The sequence below is a fragment of the Phaethon aethereus genome (genome assembly GCF_964289735.1).
Source record: "Phaethon aethereus genome assembly, chromosome: 5".
NCBI lineage: Eukaryota > Metazoa > Chordata > Aves > Phaethontiformes > Phaethontidae > Phaethon > Phaethon aethereus.
The window spans coordinates 62,143,068-62,162,759 of record NC_138579.1 but is presented as its reverse complement, the minus strand read 5'-3'; the positions used below and the strand labels follow the sequence as shown (position 1 = coordinate 62,162,759).

General features: G+C 38.1%; 1 protein-coding gene across 1 annotated transcript in view; it reads left to right on the top strand.

The window, feature by feature from the left end:
- Nucleotides 1-18,265, top strand: part of SYT9 (synaptotagmin 9) — a 65,516-nt gene extending 47,251 nt beyond the window's left edge. Inside the window, exons 4-7 of the mRNA XM_082000403.1 lie at nt 15,288-15,408; nt 16,478-16,649; nt 17,293-17,422; nt 17,994-18,265. Of these exons, the coding sequence (XP_081856529.1) occupies nt 15,288-15,408; nt 16,478-16,649; nt 17,293-17,422; nt 17,994-18,101 (531 nt within the window). The 3' untranslated portion in view covers nt 18,102-18,265. The remainder of the gene's footprint in view (nt 1-15,287; nt 15,409-16,477; nt 16,650-17,292; nt 17,423-17,993) is intronic.
- Nucleotides 18,266-19,692: the final 1,427 nt, after the last annotated feature.

Genomic DNA, 19,692 nt, shown 5'->3' with positions numbered 1-19,692 from the left:
CAAACTCAAAATTAAAGCTGCATACACTGTCTTGGAAGAAGATTTCCTACTAGTGATGGCATCTTCCTTGTGATGGGCAGGGAAGCAGAAAACAACTGACAGCTGGAGGTTTTCACAGTTGATAATATGAACTATTGGGATAAAATTCCCCACGCAGATTCTTGGGCCAAATCTGGCATCTTAAAAATAGCAGTTTATCACAACATCAGAAAACATAACCTTGCTTGTCAGGCAGCCAATTACTAACAGCCACAGTACAAGTGGCTGACATCCACCACTCCTCCTACCTAACATTTCCTCTTCCATTTCCTGCAGTAAAACTATTTTAAAATGAGCAGTGATAGGAGATCAGCAATATCATACAATATCTAATATTTCCTGTTCATATAGAAACTGCTACCCAAACACTACGAAAGTTAACACAGAAGAGCAAAAGAACAGTTCCCACACCGTGTTTTGTATATTTGATTTCAGAACTCGTAGAATTCTTCATGTGTTTTATTTTTAAAAGCATGCTGGGGTTTTATAAACATTTTTAAAAGCCAGCTGTGGTTTAATCAACCATCTGATCCACATTATGATAACTCTTCTGAAGAGCTCCAACAATAGAATAAATATGTATGCAGTAAAGGGAAACAAAAGTGTACAAAAAAGGTAGGAAGAAAACAGCAGACTTTAGTTTCGAGCCCCCTAGAGAGTTATTTATGATCATCAGGAAGAAAGGAATCATTTTAAAATAATGAAAACCTTTCAATGTCTGTACTCCACTGAGCACAGAATCTTACAGTAAATGATAATCTAACAATAAACTTCACTCTGTTGGGACAGCAACATTTTATGCAGGTGGAAATGGGTAGTACTCAGGATGAGATCTTGACTACTGTAAAGTCAAGAAAAGAATTCCCACTGGGGCTCAGATTTCATGCATATCTTCTTGCTAGAGTTTGGAAATAGTATCTTGTGAACAGCACAAAAAGCCACATGGAATAATGTAAACAAATCACCTGAGATGTACATCAGAAAATCCACTAGAACAGCAGAACAAGCAAATTACCATCCCTTCATTACTCTCTGCAAAATAAATACATGACAATAACCTGCTCAGCAAAGATTTAAATCTTCTCCTCCCCCTCCTTTCCCAAAATTTGATGGCTAAAATATGAATGAGCTATCAAATTTGGTCCTGGAGAAAGCAGAGAGAAATCTCTCCATGAGAAATGGCTCGAGTTCTACATCCACATCTCCAACTATTCTTTGGCTGCAGCAGTCCTAATAGAATGAAAACAGAATATTCTATTCTGCATGTTTCTGCAGCGAGCACCCCTGACTCATTGCTTTCAGTAGCTCAGCAGTGTTTCTCACCTGCCAGCTCCTTTTCCAAATTCTTCACTTTGCCTAGTACACAGAGTATCAGCATTTTGGGGAAAGCCATGAGAAACACTTCATTCAACACAAAGCTTTTGTTATAAAACAACATATGAAAAGCTTTTTGGTTTATCTATAACCATAATGCTTTTTTTCACCAAAATATAGATTTTTTTCAAAAACAAACCAGTAGATATAGCAGTAGATGCTCACTCTTTTCACCTCCATCTAGCTACTCTCTTGTTCTTCTCAAAAATAATTTATTTCAGGAAACCTTTCAGTGCTAAAGCCGCACACAAAAAAAAACATACTATCTTTCTTTTCAGACAGTCCTGCTCCAAAAGTCATGAGTCAGGATGCTCAGAGATAATTACACTAAATTCTTTCAAAAACATACTTCCTTCCAAAAAACTGAAGTGAGACCCTTTTAAGGTGTCAAACTGAGTACCCAAAATCATTGATCATTCTCAAAGTAACAAGAGTTCTGAAGTGAACTTGCCATTTAGGACAAGACAACTCAGAATTTTTCTTTCATTTCAAAAATATCAGATTATTTAAATTATAGGCAACTAAACCAAAAATTTGAGAAGACACCCAAGTGACTGTGAGATACTGTTTACTCAGTCACTCACAGACTTTCTATAAATGCAACTTTTTTTTCCTACCCATAAAGTAGTATGTACAAAGTAACACTAGTTATTTGGAATATAAACATAATGAGCTAAAAGTCTGGGCAGCTCAGCCAGACTCACCTCGCACATGATGCACATGATGCCATCAGGAAAAGAGTAAAAACAAGCCACAGAAAAAATCCTTTTCTGTTGTGCATACATTTCACATGTAGCACATATAAAGTAAAACAAGTTAGAAGAAAAATATTCTAAGAGGAGGAAGTTCTGTTGACTCACTTTTATGGTCTTAAAGCACTTCTATATTTAGTGCTCTCTTTATCTCACATCTTACACTACCCTCTGTGTATTCTTTAAGAGAGAAAACATGCTCACTAAAGCAGTCCTAAAATTGCCTGCAGTACACATCTAAATATAATAGGGAGGCACAAGCATATCTGATAGAGAACAAGTATTACAGAAAAAGAGCTGTTATCACACTCTACACAATCACATTTTCCCCTGCTCACGCTATAGACACCTGAATGATACTTGATTTCAGAGTCTGCATTTCCTGAAATGGATTTCTATCTTCTTTCCTTCCCCTTCCTTTAGCTTCCTCACAGTCTTTAGTTTTATTTTAAAGCTGTTTTTTCTGTACAGCTTCAAAGTAGATGTAGTATTGGATCGGTAAACTGTCTAACAGCTTCCAGGTTAAAATAGTCTATTTATTTACAAGGCAGGTGAATGATACACAGCAACAGCATAAATTGTCCTTCACCACCTCCTCACTGCCTAAGTAGCCTATATGGCGATAGTCTGGAACTGTCTCCGAAGAAAAGAGGGTAGCTGGATTTGCATGAGCTTTTGGGCAGCATCAGCAGCTAAGATACTGAGAAACACTGAAATGGACCTGGCATTCCCTAAGACAAGTGGTAAAAGTAATCCCATGCTGCTAGATCACCACAGATTTCACGGCATTGATTGAGGAGGTCAGTCAGGGAGGTTTGCCCTGACAGGGTTAGATACCAACAGCATGTCAGCATGGTACGCAGTCAGCAATTTTTACATAGCAGTCTGTTACGAAATTGTCAGTAGCATCTCTGGGAGGAAACAGAAGAGCCTTCCTGCTCTCCCATGTTTCCCCCCACCCCAAAAAAGAATCACAGAATCATTATGGTTGGAAAAGACCTTCAAGATCAAGTCCAACCGTTAACCCAACACCACCATGCCCACTAAACCATGTCCTGAAGTGCCACGTCTACACGTTTTTTGAACACTTCCAGAGATGGTGACTCCACCACCTCCCTGGGCAGCCTGTTCCAATGCTTGACCCCTCTGTAAAGAAATTTTTCCTAATATCCAGCATAAACCTCCCCTGGCGCAACTTGAGGCCATTTTCTCTCATCCTATCACTAGTTACTGGGGAGAAGAGACCAACACCCACCTCACCACAACCCCCTTTCAGGTAGTTGTAGAGAGCGATAAGGTCTCCCCTCAGCCTCCTCTTCTCCAGACTGAACAACCCCAGTTCCCTCAGCTGCTCCTCATAAGACTTGTGCTCCAGACCCCTCACCAGCTTCGTTGCCCTTCTCAGGACACGCTCCAGCAACTCAACATCCTTGTAGCGAGGAACCCAAAACTGAACACAGTATTCAAGTGGAGTACAGGGGTACAATCACTTTCCTACTCCTGCTGGCCACACTATTGCTGATACAGGCCAGGATGCTGTTGGCCTTCTTGGCCACCTGGGCACACTGCCAGCTCATGTTCAGCCGGCTGTCAACCAGCACCCCCAGGTCCCTTTCCGCCAGGCAGCCCTCCAGACACTCCTCCCCAAGCCTGTAGCATTGCATGGGGTTGTTGTGACCGAAGTGCAGGACCCGGCACTTGGCCTTATTAAACCTCATACAGTTGACCTTGGCCCATCGACCCAGCCTGTCCAGATCCCTCTGCAGAGCCCTCCTACCCTCCAGCAGATCAACACTCCCACCCAACTTGGTGTCATCTGCAAACTCACTGAGGGAACACTCGATAAACCAAAAGAACCACCAAAACCCCAACTTCTCTCCTGATTCTAATGTGAAGTTTTCTTTGTAGCATGGTTTGAGAAATAAAGGATGGAAGCGGTCCTCTTTTTCACACTTCTGGAATGACGCTGTCTAGTTATCATTAATCTATTGTCATTCTCATTCTTCGTTCCTCCCTCTATTATTTTAATTCCTTTTGTATTTGAAAACCATGGAGATTCTAAGGTATAAAATGAGACAATTTTGCAGTATTGAATATTTAGGGGGGTTGTCTATTTTGACATATTTAATACATGTGTTTTGTAGGATTAACCTTAGCGTCCACGATTATATTCTTCCATTTGACTTGCAATTAAAGTGGAATTGTTGTGCAAGGACAATCAAAGCAAAACAACCGCACACCTTTTCACCCAATCCTTTAACAGAATACTGCTAGCAGTGGAGTAGTCTCTTTACCTTGACTGCTTCACTTTGAAATTTGCAGTGATTTTCTTTTCTATATGACCCATTTAAATAAATTACTAAGAAGCAAATGAAATTTCTATGGAAATGCTTTACTGTTGTTAAAAGTGGGTAATTTTATAGAGAAGTGTTACCAGTAAAATGTATGTCGTGCTTTCAGTCTAATGGAAGGTTACGTGGAATGCTCTCAGACATGTTTTTAAGCCATAATGATCCCTTTTCAGCATTTCTCTTATATTGATACTTTCTGTGTATGGTGCATTTGAGTCTGGCAGGGCACCGGTGTTACTGTTTATACAGGTGACAGCTCACAAGCCAACTTTTTGTATTTAGTTACACCTCTTAATATCAACCAAGTCCATTTCAAAGGTAACAGGATTTCACCATCAGGGACCTCTAGAAAAAAGCTACTTTTTACCAGAAAAAACATGAAGTATTCACAGTGGTTCCTGACCTGAGGGGGTGCATGACACAACAGAACTGTCTCTAGAGAAACAAAACACATGGAGAAACTTCAGCAGAAAGATACTTGATCCTTGGCTTTAAAATAACAAGAAAACACAGGAAAGGTACCTATTTGAAAAAAAAAATAACTTTACTTCATCATGATGAAGAAATGTCAGTGTGACTCAGAGAAAAAAAAGAGAAGAAATAGATTCATAAACCCATGCACTCACTAAACAGGCACCAAACTTAAAGGGAGCTGCACACAGAAAATAATACTTTTGAAAAGTCTGCCTTAGGTATACCTTATTAACACAGGTAATAATTCTTTTATTACTTTTTAGTGGGCTGAGAAGCCAAAAAGGTTCAGAAAGAAAGAGAGGGCACACCAGGGATTTCATTGAACTTGGATTTGGTTTCCAGATTATCACAAGAATTTTTCAATTATTAGACAGAGTTTAAATTAATGGCAATACACTGTTCACTAACAGTTATTTTAGGGATCAACAGGACTAGTAAGGCCTGTTAGCACCCTCAGGACCCTAACATACTGACTGCTTTTGATCCCTGTACATGAACAGATAGTTGAGTGGAGTGAGAAGATAGAGCATCTTTTGATATTTTAGTGGAGCTATAAGTTCACATGCAGCCCCACTGTAACTCAAGGTAGAGTGAAAGACCAATCCATTAATGTGAATACAGATTTAGTTTAAATTAACATTTTCATTTTAACACACTATGAAAAAAAAATTAACAGCCAAGACATTTTGGATTAAAATACTTTAATTAGTTAACTGATTTTTAAAACCACCTTCCTCTTGTGCAATTTCTCTTGGATGTATTTGAGATTTCCATTATTAGTAGGATGTTTATTTCTTTTTCATCACTTTCAACTTAGGACATAATGGAAGCAAGAGGTAACTGGTAAATAATTCATGGTAGAAATAATTTTATGCATTAGAATGGATTTGCTCCTTCATTTTCTTCAAGCTCACGTTTGCCTAGAGATAGTAAACACTTAACATGTAATTTAGCCTCCTCTTCTTCCAAGTCAGCATTTAGCTCTGTTCTCATCTCTTTCTATCTGCACGATGTTCATCAAGAGTTTCTTTTAAATCAGCAAGGTTGGCCCACACAGATTCCCTTGTATTGTAAGCTACTGCACACTACAATGCCATTAACCTCTGTTTTTCTTTGTTTTTTTCAATCTCAGTATTTCACAAAAAATTGAAGTCTAGCCTAAATCAATTACAGACTGTTGAAAAATTATTGGATTTGACATGACAAATACTGATGGACATTCATTAAAAGCTTTGATCCTTACTGTAGGACACTACTGCCCATTTTTCCAGATTATGCTGTGAGATTGTTTTGTGAAACTTCTCTCTGTGAGGCATCCCCTGTCTGTCTGACTTACTTGTCCTTCCATTTTCACCACCTTCACCTAACATCAAAACTCATGTTTCCCAGATGAAGCTCTCCCTTACATTTCCTTTCAAGTAAACAGTTGCCGTCCAAACATCTGTTCCTATATAGAACAATTTACATTTCGTTGCTGTTCCCAAGCTTGTCAACATTTCTAAAGCACCACTGCCTCCTCTGCAGGGAGAAAGGTTTGAGTCAACACTGTGCTAGAGTACTTTCCTTTAAAGCTTTAGCATTGTGAAATCAAACCCACCCTCAACAGGCTTCCCTTTCAAAAGACTTTTGAAGCACAATACCAAAGGTGGCAAGGTGTAAACAGTGACAAGGCGGGATACACTGAAGTGGGATATACTGGAAGAAAAGGAGGAGCAAATCTGTCCACAGCACCTCACTTGTAAACTCACGTCTTACAGGTGATGACATTTTCATTTTCAAATATTAGATCAGGAAGATGCAATTATCTCCTCTGGCTCTCAAGCATTGCCTATCCTCCACACACAAACACACGCACCCCCTGCCTCCCAGTAACAATCAAAATCATAAAAGGCAGCCTGCAATGCCTGGAAAAGAAGAGTCAGGGCAGACTTTTTTGTATTATTAAATCTATACTGAACTTTGTATTTTGTAGAATGCAACAAGTCATAGAATAGCTGCATAAAGCAGTAACAAGTCAAGAAAACAAGAGTTTTCAGAGGAACAGTTTAACTGTCAAGAAGAAGCTTAAACTTTAATTAACTACTTCTTTCTCTGACCAACAATGCCATCTAGCAAGCCTTCAGAAACAACTCTGTGTACACACTGTTTTCTCCTCTTAATAAGTGATGAGGAAGTTAAAAATCACTTATATTAACTTTCTACAGAAGTTTTATTTTCAGAATTCCTCACTTCTGTTTCTCTTGTGAAATCAATTTCTGACACAGCCACACACACATAAACAGGACAAGTACTCCAGCTTTTCCAATCATGTCTCTACTAATTTTCATTAGCTCAACTCAGACTATCTCCCCAGTTCATCGATATAGTTTGGAACAAATTAAGACATTATCTCTATCTCAATAGCTACAGGATAATTCATTAGATTCACTTTTAGGTCCTGATTCGGTAAAGCAGTTTAGTTGTTGGGAATTGAAAATGTATGTGAAGGATTCAAAGACAGTAAAATCTGTAGGATTTAAGCATATGTTTAAAAATAAGTATGTGTATGAAGTTTATCTTTACTGAATGGAGGCTTTTTAAAAATAAGGAACTTATTACAGAATAATTTATCAATAAAGTTTTAAATGACTCAGTAAGAACAAATATATTCTGTGAATGCATTTAGATAACTGAGGACAATATGCAGCTAAACGACTGGAAAGGCAGTTTCAGTTAATCACTGACATCCTATTTGTAGGATATAAATTATGACAATGGAGATGTTGGGTCTTTAGAGAGATAAGTACCTTCACTGCCTGCAGGAAAAAGCCTTTGTCCTTCCCTTATGAAGGACACTGTGGCAAGGGCAACTTACATGTATGCTCCTCTCAAAGGCATTAACTGAATTTGTTCTGAAATATATGAAGGTGAAAGGCTTATCCTTTGACTCCAGCTACCCACGTTATAAGATATCTTTCTTATAATCTTATCCTATTCTTATTATCTTATCTTATAATCTTATCCTTTCTTATTATCATATCCTCCATTTCTGAAGCAGAAATGGAGGATATACTATCTGCTGGATACTTTACTTTTGATACCGTCTTTATACAGAAGTTGCCAGGATGCTAGGGAAAACTATGAGTAAGTTAAAATAAGAACATACACTCTGGGAGTTGATAATCATAGTAGCTCTCTATGAGACAGTCTGCAGGAAGGATCCCTACTTCTTTCAGTCTCTGTGAAGTACAGCACAAAGTTGTGGTATTCGGAATTGGTCTGTCAGGCAAGATGACTGACTATAAGGTGCTCCAGAGTAGCTCAGAGAAAAGGTAGTAGAAACTTTGTTGTGGTATCATCTGTGGCATTACTAATATAAATCCTAATAGAGAAAGCTACATGCTTAGTTAAACAGCAAAGTTGAACTTAGTGGTCAGAGGTTTGTTGTTTTTCAAATAGTACACGAAACACCTTCTGTTGGCTGGCTGGCCTAAGTGCTTTCTTTCCCCCTTTGTAAGGCTTTTTGGTGAAAATTCTTTTGCTGATGATATTTTTCACTATGTTAGTTATGCAAGAATCTCTCAGGTCCAGCTTTTTTATCAATGTGTGCTAAGCAGCAAATGCTGTGCCACAGACAAGCCCATGGAGAGAGTACCAGGGATTCAAAGGTGCCCTTTCTTATCCTGCCTTTTTGTGCATCCCGTCAGACTAGCTTCGACATATGCACTTTGTTGTATAGGCATGTAGAGCTGATAGCCAGTCTGTGACTTGACATGAAAATTATATTGTGTATCCAAAGTAGTAAAAAATCCAGAGTGAATTACATGCAAACACTTCAGCTTTCTTATATTCTTTCACTGCAGTGAAAGCAAGCTTCAGAATTGTTTTTTAATATTCTTTCCTAGCAAGTGAAATCAGACTCATTTTCGCATGCCTAGCTCAAAAAGTTTCTTATTTGCTTTCGTTTTTTAAGAAAACCATGAATAAAAGAAATAAAGACAATGAAATGCAAAAAATGGAATCACACTGAGAAAATAATACAATCTGCAAATTAACTTAAAACATGAAATATAGTATGACGTTGATGTATTGAAAGAATAATTTTAAAAGATAGGCCATTCCCATTTTCCACAAACTTTACTTAATCACATCTCTGTAGATACAGTTTGATTGAGGCATTAATAAGTGCCTACTTTACTACAGTTCATTTCTTTGATTTAAGATGTCATGAAAATAGAATTTTCCAGTCATATCTTCTCTACTCATCTTAAAATGTGTAGAAGGCAGCTGGCACTGTTCTAGTCATGTGCAAATTGAATTAAAATCAAACATTTCTAAAGAGTTTTTCTTTATATATATTTCTCATACATATAACTCAAAACCTGTGATGAAATAATCAAAAATGTAGAACTAACTTCATCAGTTCATCATGCTAGATACTTTAGATTTACAATAATTCTCAAACAGGTTAGTGTCTCAAATTTGTTTGGTATGGTATTTACATAATATTTGTGTCCTGGACATGTACCTGAACTGAACTAATATCTTAGCTCATTCAAATATGAATCCAGACTTCTCAACACAGATGAACAATTATATATCCCAAAAAGCAGACAGCACTTCTTAAAGTATTTTTAATTCATTTAAACTTAACACATATACATAATATACTTAAATTATCCTCATCTTAGCAGAGTGACCCTCCTTTAAAATTCAAAACCCCACATTATCAAATATTAGATTAGAATGGTGTAAGTAAAGTTTGTCTTGCATTACAGAGGTATAATTCCATTCGTTCCAGGAAAGATTATGAATAACTAGGAAGATTTGTTTTGGTGTTTAAAATACAAATAATGCTCCTCGGCTAGGAGGAAAATAAAGAGAGACAATTTAATTAAATGCTGGTAATCAATCCTTTCTATGTTTCAGAAGCTCAAATGATATCATTTAATTTCATGAAACCACAGCTATTTTCCTCTTTTCCAGTGACTTTTGCAGAGACATGTATAACTGCTAAAGGAGGTAGTTACGCAAAGTTACCATTGCTGGAGCTGTACAGCTCTGACATAGCAATAAGAATTTTTAAAATCTCTAAAATCACTAGTGCCTTGAAAACCTCTTTCAACAGTTAGCAACGTTAAAAGAAATAAGCAAGGGCATCACTGCCTGTAATTGCTCCCATTAATGGTAAGTTGATGTGCATAAAATATATGCATAAAAATACATCTGAGCACCTCACAATCCATAATTAGCATTATTTTTGCAACATACCAGAAAATTAAAAAAGTAAAAAAGTAGAGTCTGTGTTTTTATAGATGGGGAACTGTGGAACCTGGAATAATTGAGACATATGCTTTAATTACAGTGGCACAGACACTGTGTGATAACAGGCCTATCACAGCTTGTCTGTTCCAGAAATACAAAATGCAAGTTTCTGAAAAAGTGGGCACAAAACTTATGACTGCCTAACTCAAGGACAGCATATTTTCTTCTAGACCAGAGGAAAAAGCAGTAGTTTTAACCTATAATTTGTCTTATTTCCTTCCATCCCTTGCTGCCTATTTTGCATGACTTTACATACCCATCCTCTGCACCCAAATGTATTTCTGAGAAGGGACAAGCCATCCTGAGAAATCTGATCCCAAATGTCATCCCCATTTGTCAGAAACTCCCTAACTACCAGGTAACTTCCAGGTTCCACTGGGAAGGTTTGATCCAGCCTGAGCTTCTTAATACAACCTCCAAGGAATCAAAGGTGAAGCCATTTAAGGGCCCATCATCACAGTCCTCTTTAAGATGGCACATCTCCCTGTTTCAGGAACAATAAACTTTTCAGTAGAATCCACTGAAAATTATGAAAATAATATTATTTTTATGATATATCGAATTTTTCCACCAGAAATGGAACAAGAAGGAAGCATAATGTGAGGGACATCGTATCTCTGTGCTCCTAACAGCAATGAAAGGGTCTTATTTATCTTGAGGTTCCAGTAAGGGATTCATTCCTTTTGTGAAGATATCGTTTTAAGGCAAACCTTGTGATTTACACCTCTGGTTTGAACTCTCCAGCTGACTGCTTATCCAGTATGGAATACATCTAACTCTCTCAGGTAACACTGGGCAATTTTTTAAGGAAGTAAATTCATGCTCTTGCCCTGTTGAATAAAGGACTACATTAACAGAACATGGGCTCAGAGGCAAATTTAGGCAGGATTACCAGAAACAGACATCAGACAGATTGTGCGGCTCACTGTCAGGCACAGCTAACAACATCAAGGCCCTCAGCCATCGCCCCAAGCCTGAAGCTGGAGCCTGGGGCACTGGCAAAGCAAAGCAGACACCAATCTTGTTCTACCTTTTTGAGAATACAGGAATGAGCAGGTTATAGATTAAAAATGAAGGCAGTGCTTTCTTCCTCTGATCGTGGGCAGTTTTTGAGGACAATGGGAGAAGAGTTTGGTATGTTTGTCACAGCATATTTGTTCAGTTCTTACAATATCCTTCCTGCTGAACAGGACCAAAATAAAAATAATATAGGCCATACTCCTATAAATGCATTATTATTATTGTAATTTAATTATCTTTTCAATAATTTCTTTTAAGTTATTAATACTGTTAACCAGCCTGGTTACGTTAGGGCTGTCCTGGTTGCACTGTAAATTGCACAGTATGGTATTACTACCACACTAAATGAAGTTAGACAGAAATTTGGAATGAACAAAATGCATGACTTGATAACATACAATATTATGAAATCTTTTTGTAAGCAGGGATTTAAAAATGTCTCTGGCAGTGTAATATTTATATTGCCACATTTTGTCAAGCATACATAGTAACACATAAGTACTCAATTCAAACAGAAGCATAATCCTTGCAGAAGATCCTACCCTCTACGCTTGTTAATTCTGTTCCTTAATGCTATTTCTTCTTGATAATGCAGTACACCTTTAGTGACAATCCATGGCTTAAGTCATGTGGCTCAATGATTTTAAACTAGCGAAGATGTGCAGTAATCCTCTCTGTGCTCTGTTACATAGACCTTGGTTCTCAATTTATAGTAAGGACCTGCGTTTGCTGGATGTAATGGTCATGCCTGACACCACTGACCTCCAGTCAGAGCATGTTGCCTGTTTCACTCCAGTTACCCAGACAGATGAACACATACATGCAGATTCGGTGGCGCAGTCATGGTTTGTGGTACTCTTTGAAGAACATTATCTCATTAAGTTGAACCTTGAAGCCCAAACAGCAAAATTTACAATGTTTGGAACAGTTAAAAATGTTGCCCTTCGATTGTAGAAAATTGGGGTAAGCAAGGTGGAATAGCCAGCACACTGGGAAAGGCTTACTCTGTTAGAAAATCTATCTTTCAAAAATTTAGAAAACATTTACAAGTAACCAGTATTATGGAGTAGTGGTTGATCCCCTACAAATCAAAACTGAAGCATGAGAAGACGGGGCTTCTTTTTCAGACTCCGAGAAGATTTTGCATGCCAAAAAGTGTGTCTCTTTCCTGCTTCTGCCTGCAAGCTTTCCTTCAGTTATGTCCTCAGACTGCCATGCTTAGATTACTAGTAGCATTGGCTTATGAACAGACTGAATCTCACAATCATCTGTGATCCCTTGCACACCTACAACTTCTAGAACTGGAAAAGACGAAGAAATCACAGGCTCTGTTGCCAGTTTAACAATGTTTTTCTGTATGATGCCCAGTGCAATTTTTGGAAAAGCCTTAATAAAGTATTTTTGTCATTGTATCATTTGATAAAAAATACATCACAGTGTGGGTGAAGATTACTTTTCAAATGTAAGGCAAAGTTTGTGGGTAAGGATATTATGGCATAATTCCTAACACTGCATCCAATGCATGTGATCTCTTCTTTCCTAATGAGTTTATTCATGCAGAGGGATAACATGTTTCTTGGAATTTGTTTCTAAAACAATTGTATAGTAATTCATTTACCTATTAACTTCTTGATAAGAACTGATAAAATATTTTAAATTGTTCGTTCAGGATGACCATGTCTGGAATGGAAACTCTTGTAGTTGTTAGTAACAGTAAACCGTTTACAGTACTCACATAATGAATTACCTAGTCACAAAGTGGAGCACTGGAGTTGAATACAGAATGGCTTTGACAAGGCTGACAATATCTAAGGATACCAAGATACACAGTTAAAACAACAGATCCCTGATGGGCTTTTTTATGGCCAGGGAAAAAGCGAGTCATTCAACAATGCCATCTTCTCCCAAGTTTGTGACCAATTAATGAAAAATAGCCTCTCAATCAGAGTTTGCCAGGGTGACAAATCCCCCAAATTGCCAAAAGCTGGCTTTATGCAATAATTTCTTTAAAAGGCTTATGAAATTCTGCTCCCCCTAGAGTTGTATGGTTAGCAGCACGAGAGAGAATTCCACAGCTATAAGTCACAGCACCTCAGAGCTGCGGAAGTTAAACACTTAAATTCTGGAAGTCTTTCTTCCTCACAATGGGAAGGATAAGTGAAATCTTTGCTTCCTGTTTCCCAGGTTATAGGTATCAAGCTCCAGCTGACCACTGGGAAAATTTCAGAGATCAATTATTCCTCCCATTAATGTTAAGTGCAGGTGTTAGCCAAGAGAAATTTCTCCTGGATGTGCTGACATCACTTTAGCCTGTAGAACTTCTTACAGCTTCACCTTCTCAAACAGCACTTTGATCCTCCCACAGTCAAAGCGAGTCAGTGGCACAGAGTTTGTTGCAGCAGGTCTGCTTCCAAGTATGAGCCATCAAGAGACACTAAACAGGGTGAGTCATATCAGTTATCTTGATACTGTCATAACCTTTATTAGCTCTGCAGCTACCATGAAACATTGATAGTTAGAATGAAAAAGACGATAGTTGATGATGTCAAGTCAAGGTTAAAAGCTAGTTATTACTGACAAAGGGCCCATAATACCAGCTTTTTCCTTTGCTGACAGCTGCGCTCTCCAATGACAGCACAAGGAAAGGATCTGTTTCTGAATGCATGTACATGATATTTTTTCCCTTGCATAACCTGAGAAGAACTAAAGTGAAGATGACTCTCTTGAACAACAGGTTGGATCAAGTGACCTCTAGAAATCCCTTCTGACATAATATTTTTCTACAACTCTGTCAATTCTTTCTGTCCTGCATGTATTCCCTGCCAAATCATGAAGCTATGTAAAGTGACTGCATAGGGTCTGGGAATTGGTCTATACAGCAGCGAGCTCAGAGACAAAGACTAACCTGTTAGGTGCTGTTTCAAGGTATTTTCACCCACCCCCTATGTCCCTATGTCATCCACCACCCTGGTGACTGACACAGAAGGAGCCAACCTGGGAAAGGAAAGAAGCTATTGCACAAAGCTAAGTGGGCAAGATGCACATATTCCACAACAGCTGTGTTTCCCTTCCCTATGAAACCTAGAATGTAGCTTTGAATTTGCTGGAAGGGATAACTTTTTTCAGTCAAGAATTAAATACTACGTTATAGGAGATAGGTATATAAAAGTACCAGTTCACTGCTCAGTCAAAAAAAAAAAAAAAAGGAAATAAAATCCCAGAAATCATTTAATACAATCCTTTATTCACTATAGTTTTTATAAAAGAGCTGGATTTCCTTTTAAAAAAAACAGATGCTTTGTAACTGCAGATAGGGTTTGCTCATTTTCTAGTACCTTTCAGAAACCCTGATGCCACTGTCACAGGAAAAGTTGCAAATCATTCTATCAGTGAAGCAGGTGGATAAGGTTACTTGAGGGAGCTTGTCTGCACAAGGCACAGGGGTAATGTCCTTACTGTACTTCCAGCAGAGACTGCCCCTTTACCATAATGACTTCACACCTATCACACCTGAGCTTATGCAAGCTTGAGAGTTGCATAAAACTTTTCCCTGCCCAACCAATGTGCTTTCTGTGAACCTCTCTATAGTTATCCTTTTGCAGACCAGAAGGAAAGGCAGAGAGATCTGTTGCAACTTGTCAATGATACACAGTAATCACTACAAAGCATAAAATAGAACCAAGGAATTCCAGTGCCTGACACACTACCTCGTCACTTAAACGTGTTTCATTTCCAAGGACTGAGTGCTAGGAACTATAACCACTTTTACACTTGAGAACTTTGGTGGTACAGCAATGAATATAATGACTTGAGTCTTGTATGCAGGTGGTTGTCTGTTTTTTCAGATGAATGAGAACTCAGCTTTTGCTTGTATAACTGTAGATCCCCAAAGGTATATTTTATCTTTAGCTCCTGTTATGGGTAGGGAAAATTGTTATTATTGCTTCACAGTGTCTCTCTTTCTTTGGAACAGGATAACGTGGATCTTGGTGACCTGATGTTTTCACTCTGCTACCTTCCAACAGCTGGTAGACTAACTATTACAATAATAAAGGCAAGAAATTTAAAGGCAATGGATATCACAGGAGCATCAGGTAGGAATTAATTTAATGGTCAATGTGGATTCTTGTCCCATTTTCCTCCTGAGTCACAGAACTCAGCACTGTCAATTCCCAGAACGATTTTTGAGAACAGGGTTTTCACACTGCAAGCTCTTGAGTAACTTGAGTACAGGAGTTTCTGAGAAGTAAATAATATATTTTCATTTGTTCTGTTGCAACCAACAGTTTGAAATAATCTGCTCTTAAAAAGAGAGCAAGATTATTATTTCTAAAGCCACTGTTATTCAGAATAGCACAAGTTGGCCAAACTGTATTCATACCACTGGGAACACTGGGAATGTGTTTGTACAGCAGACTACTTGTTTACAGCTATGGCACAGAAGCAGACTGACCCTCTCTGACAGTCTCCAAGAGCCACTGAGCCAGTTCTGCTGTTGTTGGCATATGGGCAAAATAGTGATCATCCCAGACTCCTTTCAGCAATCCTTTCAAAATCTGATGATGAAAACAAGGAAGTAATGTAAATAAGAGTTCAAAGATGACTTCTAAATACTAGTAGGGAGCTGTAGAGCTCCCAGAAAGGAGCTACAAAGAAATAGCTTTTTATACTACATTCAGGAATTAAAAAATAATTATAATTCTCTTGAGAAATATAAGCCACTAATTGTTACACTTTGAATTATATTTAACTATACATTAGTAAATCCCAGTGTGCAAAATATTGTCATCTTCTGTCTGTCCTACAAATCTGTACAAGTAATTAGGCTGTTATAAATAGGCTGGTATACGGGCTGTTGTATAAAACAGTGATGTATAACACAGTTCAGTGGATATTTTAAAACCCTTTGGGAAGCTGGTATACAACAAGGAGCTTCTTGATCCTAAATTGTTCATTGTAAACAGTCAACCAGGTAAAGCTTTCAAAGCTCCACTTCCTCCCAGGCATTCCATGGTAATAAAGAAGCTTAAATTGCAGTCAGGTCCAGGTGACTAATTCTGCAAGCAGGTATGGGCATACAGGAAGGCTCCTCCCTTCACTTTCCATTTATGTTTGCTTAAAAACAACAAAAGAAAACCAACATTGTTCTTATGATTCACACAGATCCCTACGTGAAGGTTTCTTTAATGTGTGAAGGAAGGCGACTAAAGAAAAGAAAAACTTCCACCAAGAGGAATACCCTTAATCCCGTTTACAATGAAGCCATAGTCTTTGACGTCCCTCCAGAAAACATTGACCAAATTAACTTGTCAATAGCTGTTATGGATTATGACCGGTGAGATACCTGTAGCTGTAAAATCTGTTGGTTTATAAAATCTTGCACAGTAGATTTGCATCCAGAAAGAAAGTTACCATTTTTCTCCCAATAAATGGGAAATTAGTATCATGTTGACTTTGGTAGAAGATTAAAATTTCTTGTATTGACAGGCAGAATTTCCTTTCTAAGTTTTAAGATATAGTTTTACATCCATTACTGACATAACTAAGCTGCATATAGGCTTACCGGAACTGAAATAACTGCACATATAATCAGACAGTCCACACACTGGTGTTCTGTTTGTGCACAATTACACTAACCTCTTAGACACATGCCTCCATTTCTAAAATTGTGGCCTAGAGTTTACTTGTATTTGCAACTAATTACAGAACACAGGCAAAGAACTTTTTACGCTCTTCATGCAAAAATAAGAAACAAATGCACACAGACACACAGTGTATGCTATAATGGGGAAAATACTAAATTATTCTGATTAGTGAGAAATGCAAAGATCAAACCTATGAATTTTATATTTACATAATTTTTTCAGGCAAAATTAATTCTAAAAATCCATTATTAATGTTTCTAATTAAATATGTAAATGGTATGGTTCTAAAGGTAAAATTTTAAGAAAAAAAAATATTATGGAACATTTTCACAGTGTAGGTCACAATGAGGTCATTGGAGTATGTCAAGTTGGCAACGATGCAGAAAGTCTAGGCCGTGACCACTGGAACGAAATGCTTTCATATCCTCGGAAACCCATTGCTCACTGGCATCCTCTTGCAGAGGTAAGGTACTTATTTCTTTCTTCCCCATTCCTATAATTGTGAAAATTCTTCTATATGGCATTAGAAGTTGGATAAAATTTTATGAACAAAACCAAGATCCGCATGCATGCACTAAATACTAGAAAGGGCTCAGAAACACTGATATTAAAAGTCAAACATAACACATGAGTTAAGTCTGCTCCTTTCAGTTTTAGGGGGACAGAAAGTAATTAATGGCTTTAATACATACATGAAAACACCAAACGTTTTACACTGGATTAAGGGTTTGGTTTTTTTTTTAAATAGGATCTTGGGTAACTTTCACTGATAATTGATATAAAGAAATGGACCTTGTTTACAGAAAAAACAAGACCTAGTTTCTTTTTATATATAACAACCTGATTTGATGATTTCCTTTGTAAGAATTTATCATCCATGCAACTAGTCCATGTCAAGGGATGCCTAACTGCACTGAAAAAAAATGCTTAAGTGTCTCTGGAGATCTGAGGCGTTGATAAGCCACACAATCAGAAAAGCTTTTCAAGGTTCCTATGTTTTTTTTGTTTTGTTTTGTTTTGTTTTTTGTCTTTAGGGCCCTAATCAGCAGAAATGTTATGCAGGTCTTCTGCGCTTGGATGGCTGCCGAAGAGGCTTCCTCACCCTTTTAACCTATTCAGCAGAAATTTGGCATTCCTGTTGAACTCTTTCTTAGCCATATCCTCAGGGGCTATTCCACAGAGTCCAGTGGGGTAAAGATGTCCTTTTAATCCCTCTGTCTGATCCTCTCCCCAGTACAGGGAATGCTAATCCTGATTCATGAGATACAAAAATTCATCAAAGATCTAACTGAATTGCTTCCTTAGAGTTACCATGGCTTACTTTTATTGTTGTTATCACTGGCTAAAGTCAGGCAGTGATCCCAGTCAAAAGAAACTACTATGTTTTATGAGCAGTCACAATGTTACCCCCAATGCTGAAAGACAGGAAAGACCACCGTATTCGTATCAAGACACGAACAATGCCGTAGGCACCTAACATACAGAGGCAGGCAGTTCGCAGCCTCTCTGCATATACTTTATGCATCAGAGAGCAGCCATGTTAGTACAATGCAACTGAGGACTTTACCTACTTGGTTGTAAGCACTAACCCTAGGCAGTTCCATAAGTAATTGTTGGGCAAGAGGAAGATGCTACAAAACAGCAAAAATACCGTAATCTTGCTCTGTGTCCATAAGCTAGTACATTTACTGGTGCCTGGGGACGACAGCAGCACAGTTTCAGTAGGGAGACCTTTGAGTGCTCACAGGCTCTGTTGCAGTGGGAATGCACCCTGCTTTTTCAGAGCATAGGTGCTGCCAACGTGCAAGAATGCTGTGAAAGAAGATCAAGGAAAATGGGGGAGCTCTGCCTACATGTTTGTGCCCTCAATGACAAGCTAGCTACTGGCCAAGTGCCACACTTGAAATGCCTACCTGGGCATTTGGGAGCTGGGTTTAGAAAACACATCACCAAGCTCTCAGCTATAGGCAAGCGTTGATAGGAATGTCTTGACAAAGCACATGAGGACTAGCGTAATGGTTACTGTTTCCCAGAATATGAGATGTGTCTCTTAGCAGAAGTTGTCGACATGCTTATATCCAACCTGTCTTCCCTCTTTGATAAATTTTATTGCAGCCAGAGCCCACAATTAGATTTTGACAGTTCTTCCCTTTTTACAGGCATCCTGTTCTTTTCATACATGCCTGGCTAACTTCTTTAGATTTTATTACTGTGGATTGCTTTTCATGTCACTGAGCTAAACAGAGACATATTTTTTTCCTTCCCAGGAATCAAGTGGGGGAGGGTGTCCAGCGCATCCAGGCTGTGCAGAGAAATATATACACAGCATATCATTTTGGTTCCTGAATCAGGATTAGACTCAGCGAGAGCTTCTGGAACCTCTGTGGCCACAGCCATAGGACCCTGAATATTTGCTGAATAGGACCCTCAGTCTTCTACTGTGTGAAGAGCTATTGGTTTCAAGTAGTGTAATGTTATCCACTTGTAGCATTAATTCTCCAATTGACACTATTTCTGCTGATAGATTATTTGTACGGTTGTAAGCATTACCCAAATTCAAGTCGTAATTTCTGTTCATTAGAATAACCCAGGTTTTACAAGCAACACGATAGCAATGAAAACCAACAAATAGGGAAAGCAGCAACAAATATGGTTCTTGTATTTGCAAAAAAGGTGCAGTATTGTGAATGGATAGCTTTCTAAATAATTTTTTTCAAGAATTGTTGTCATCAG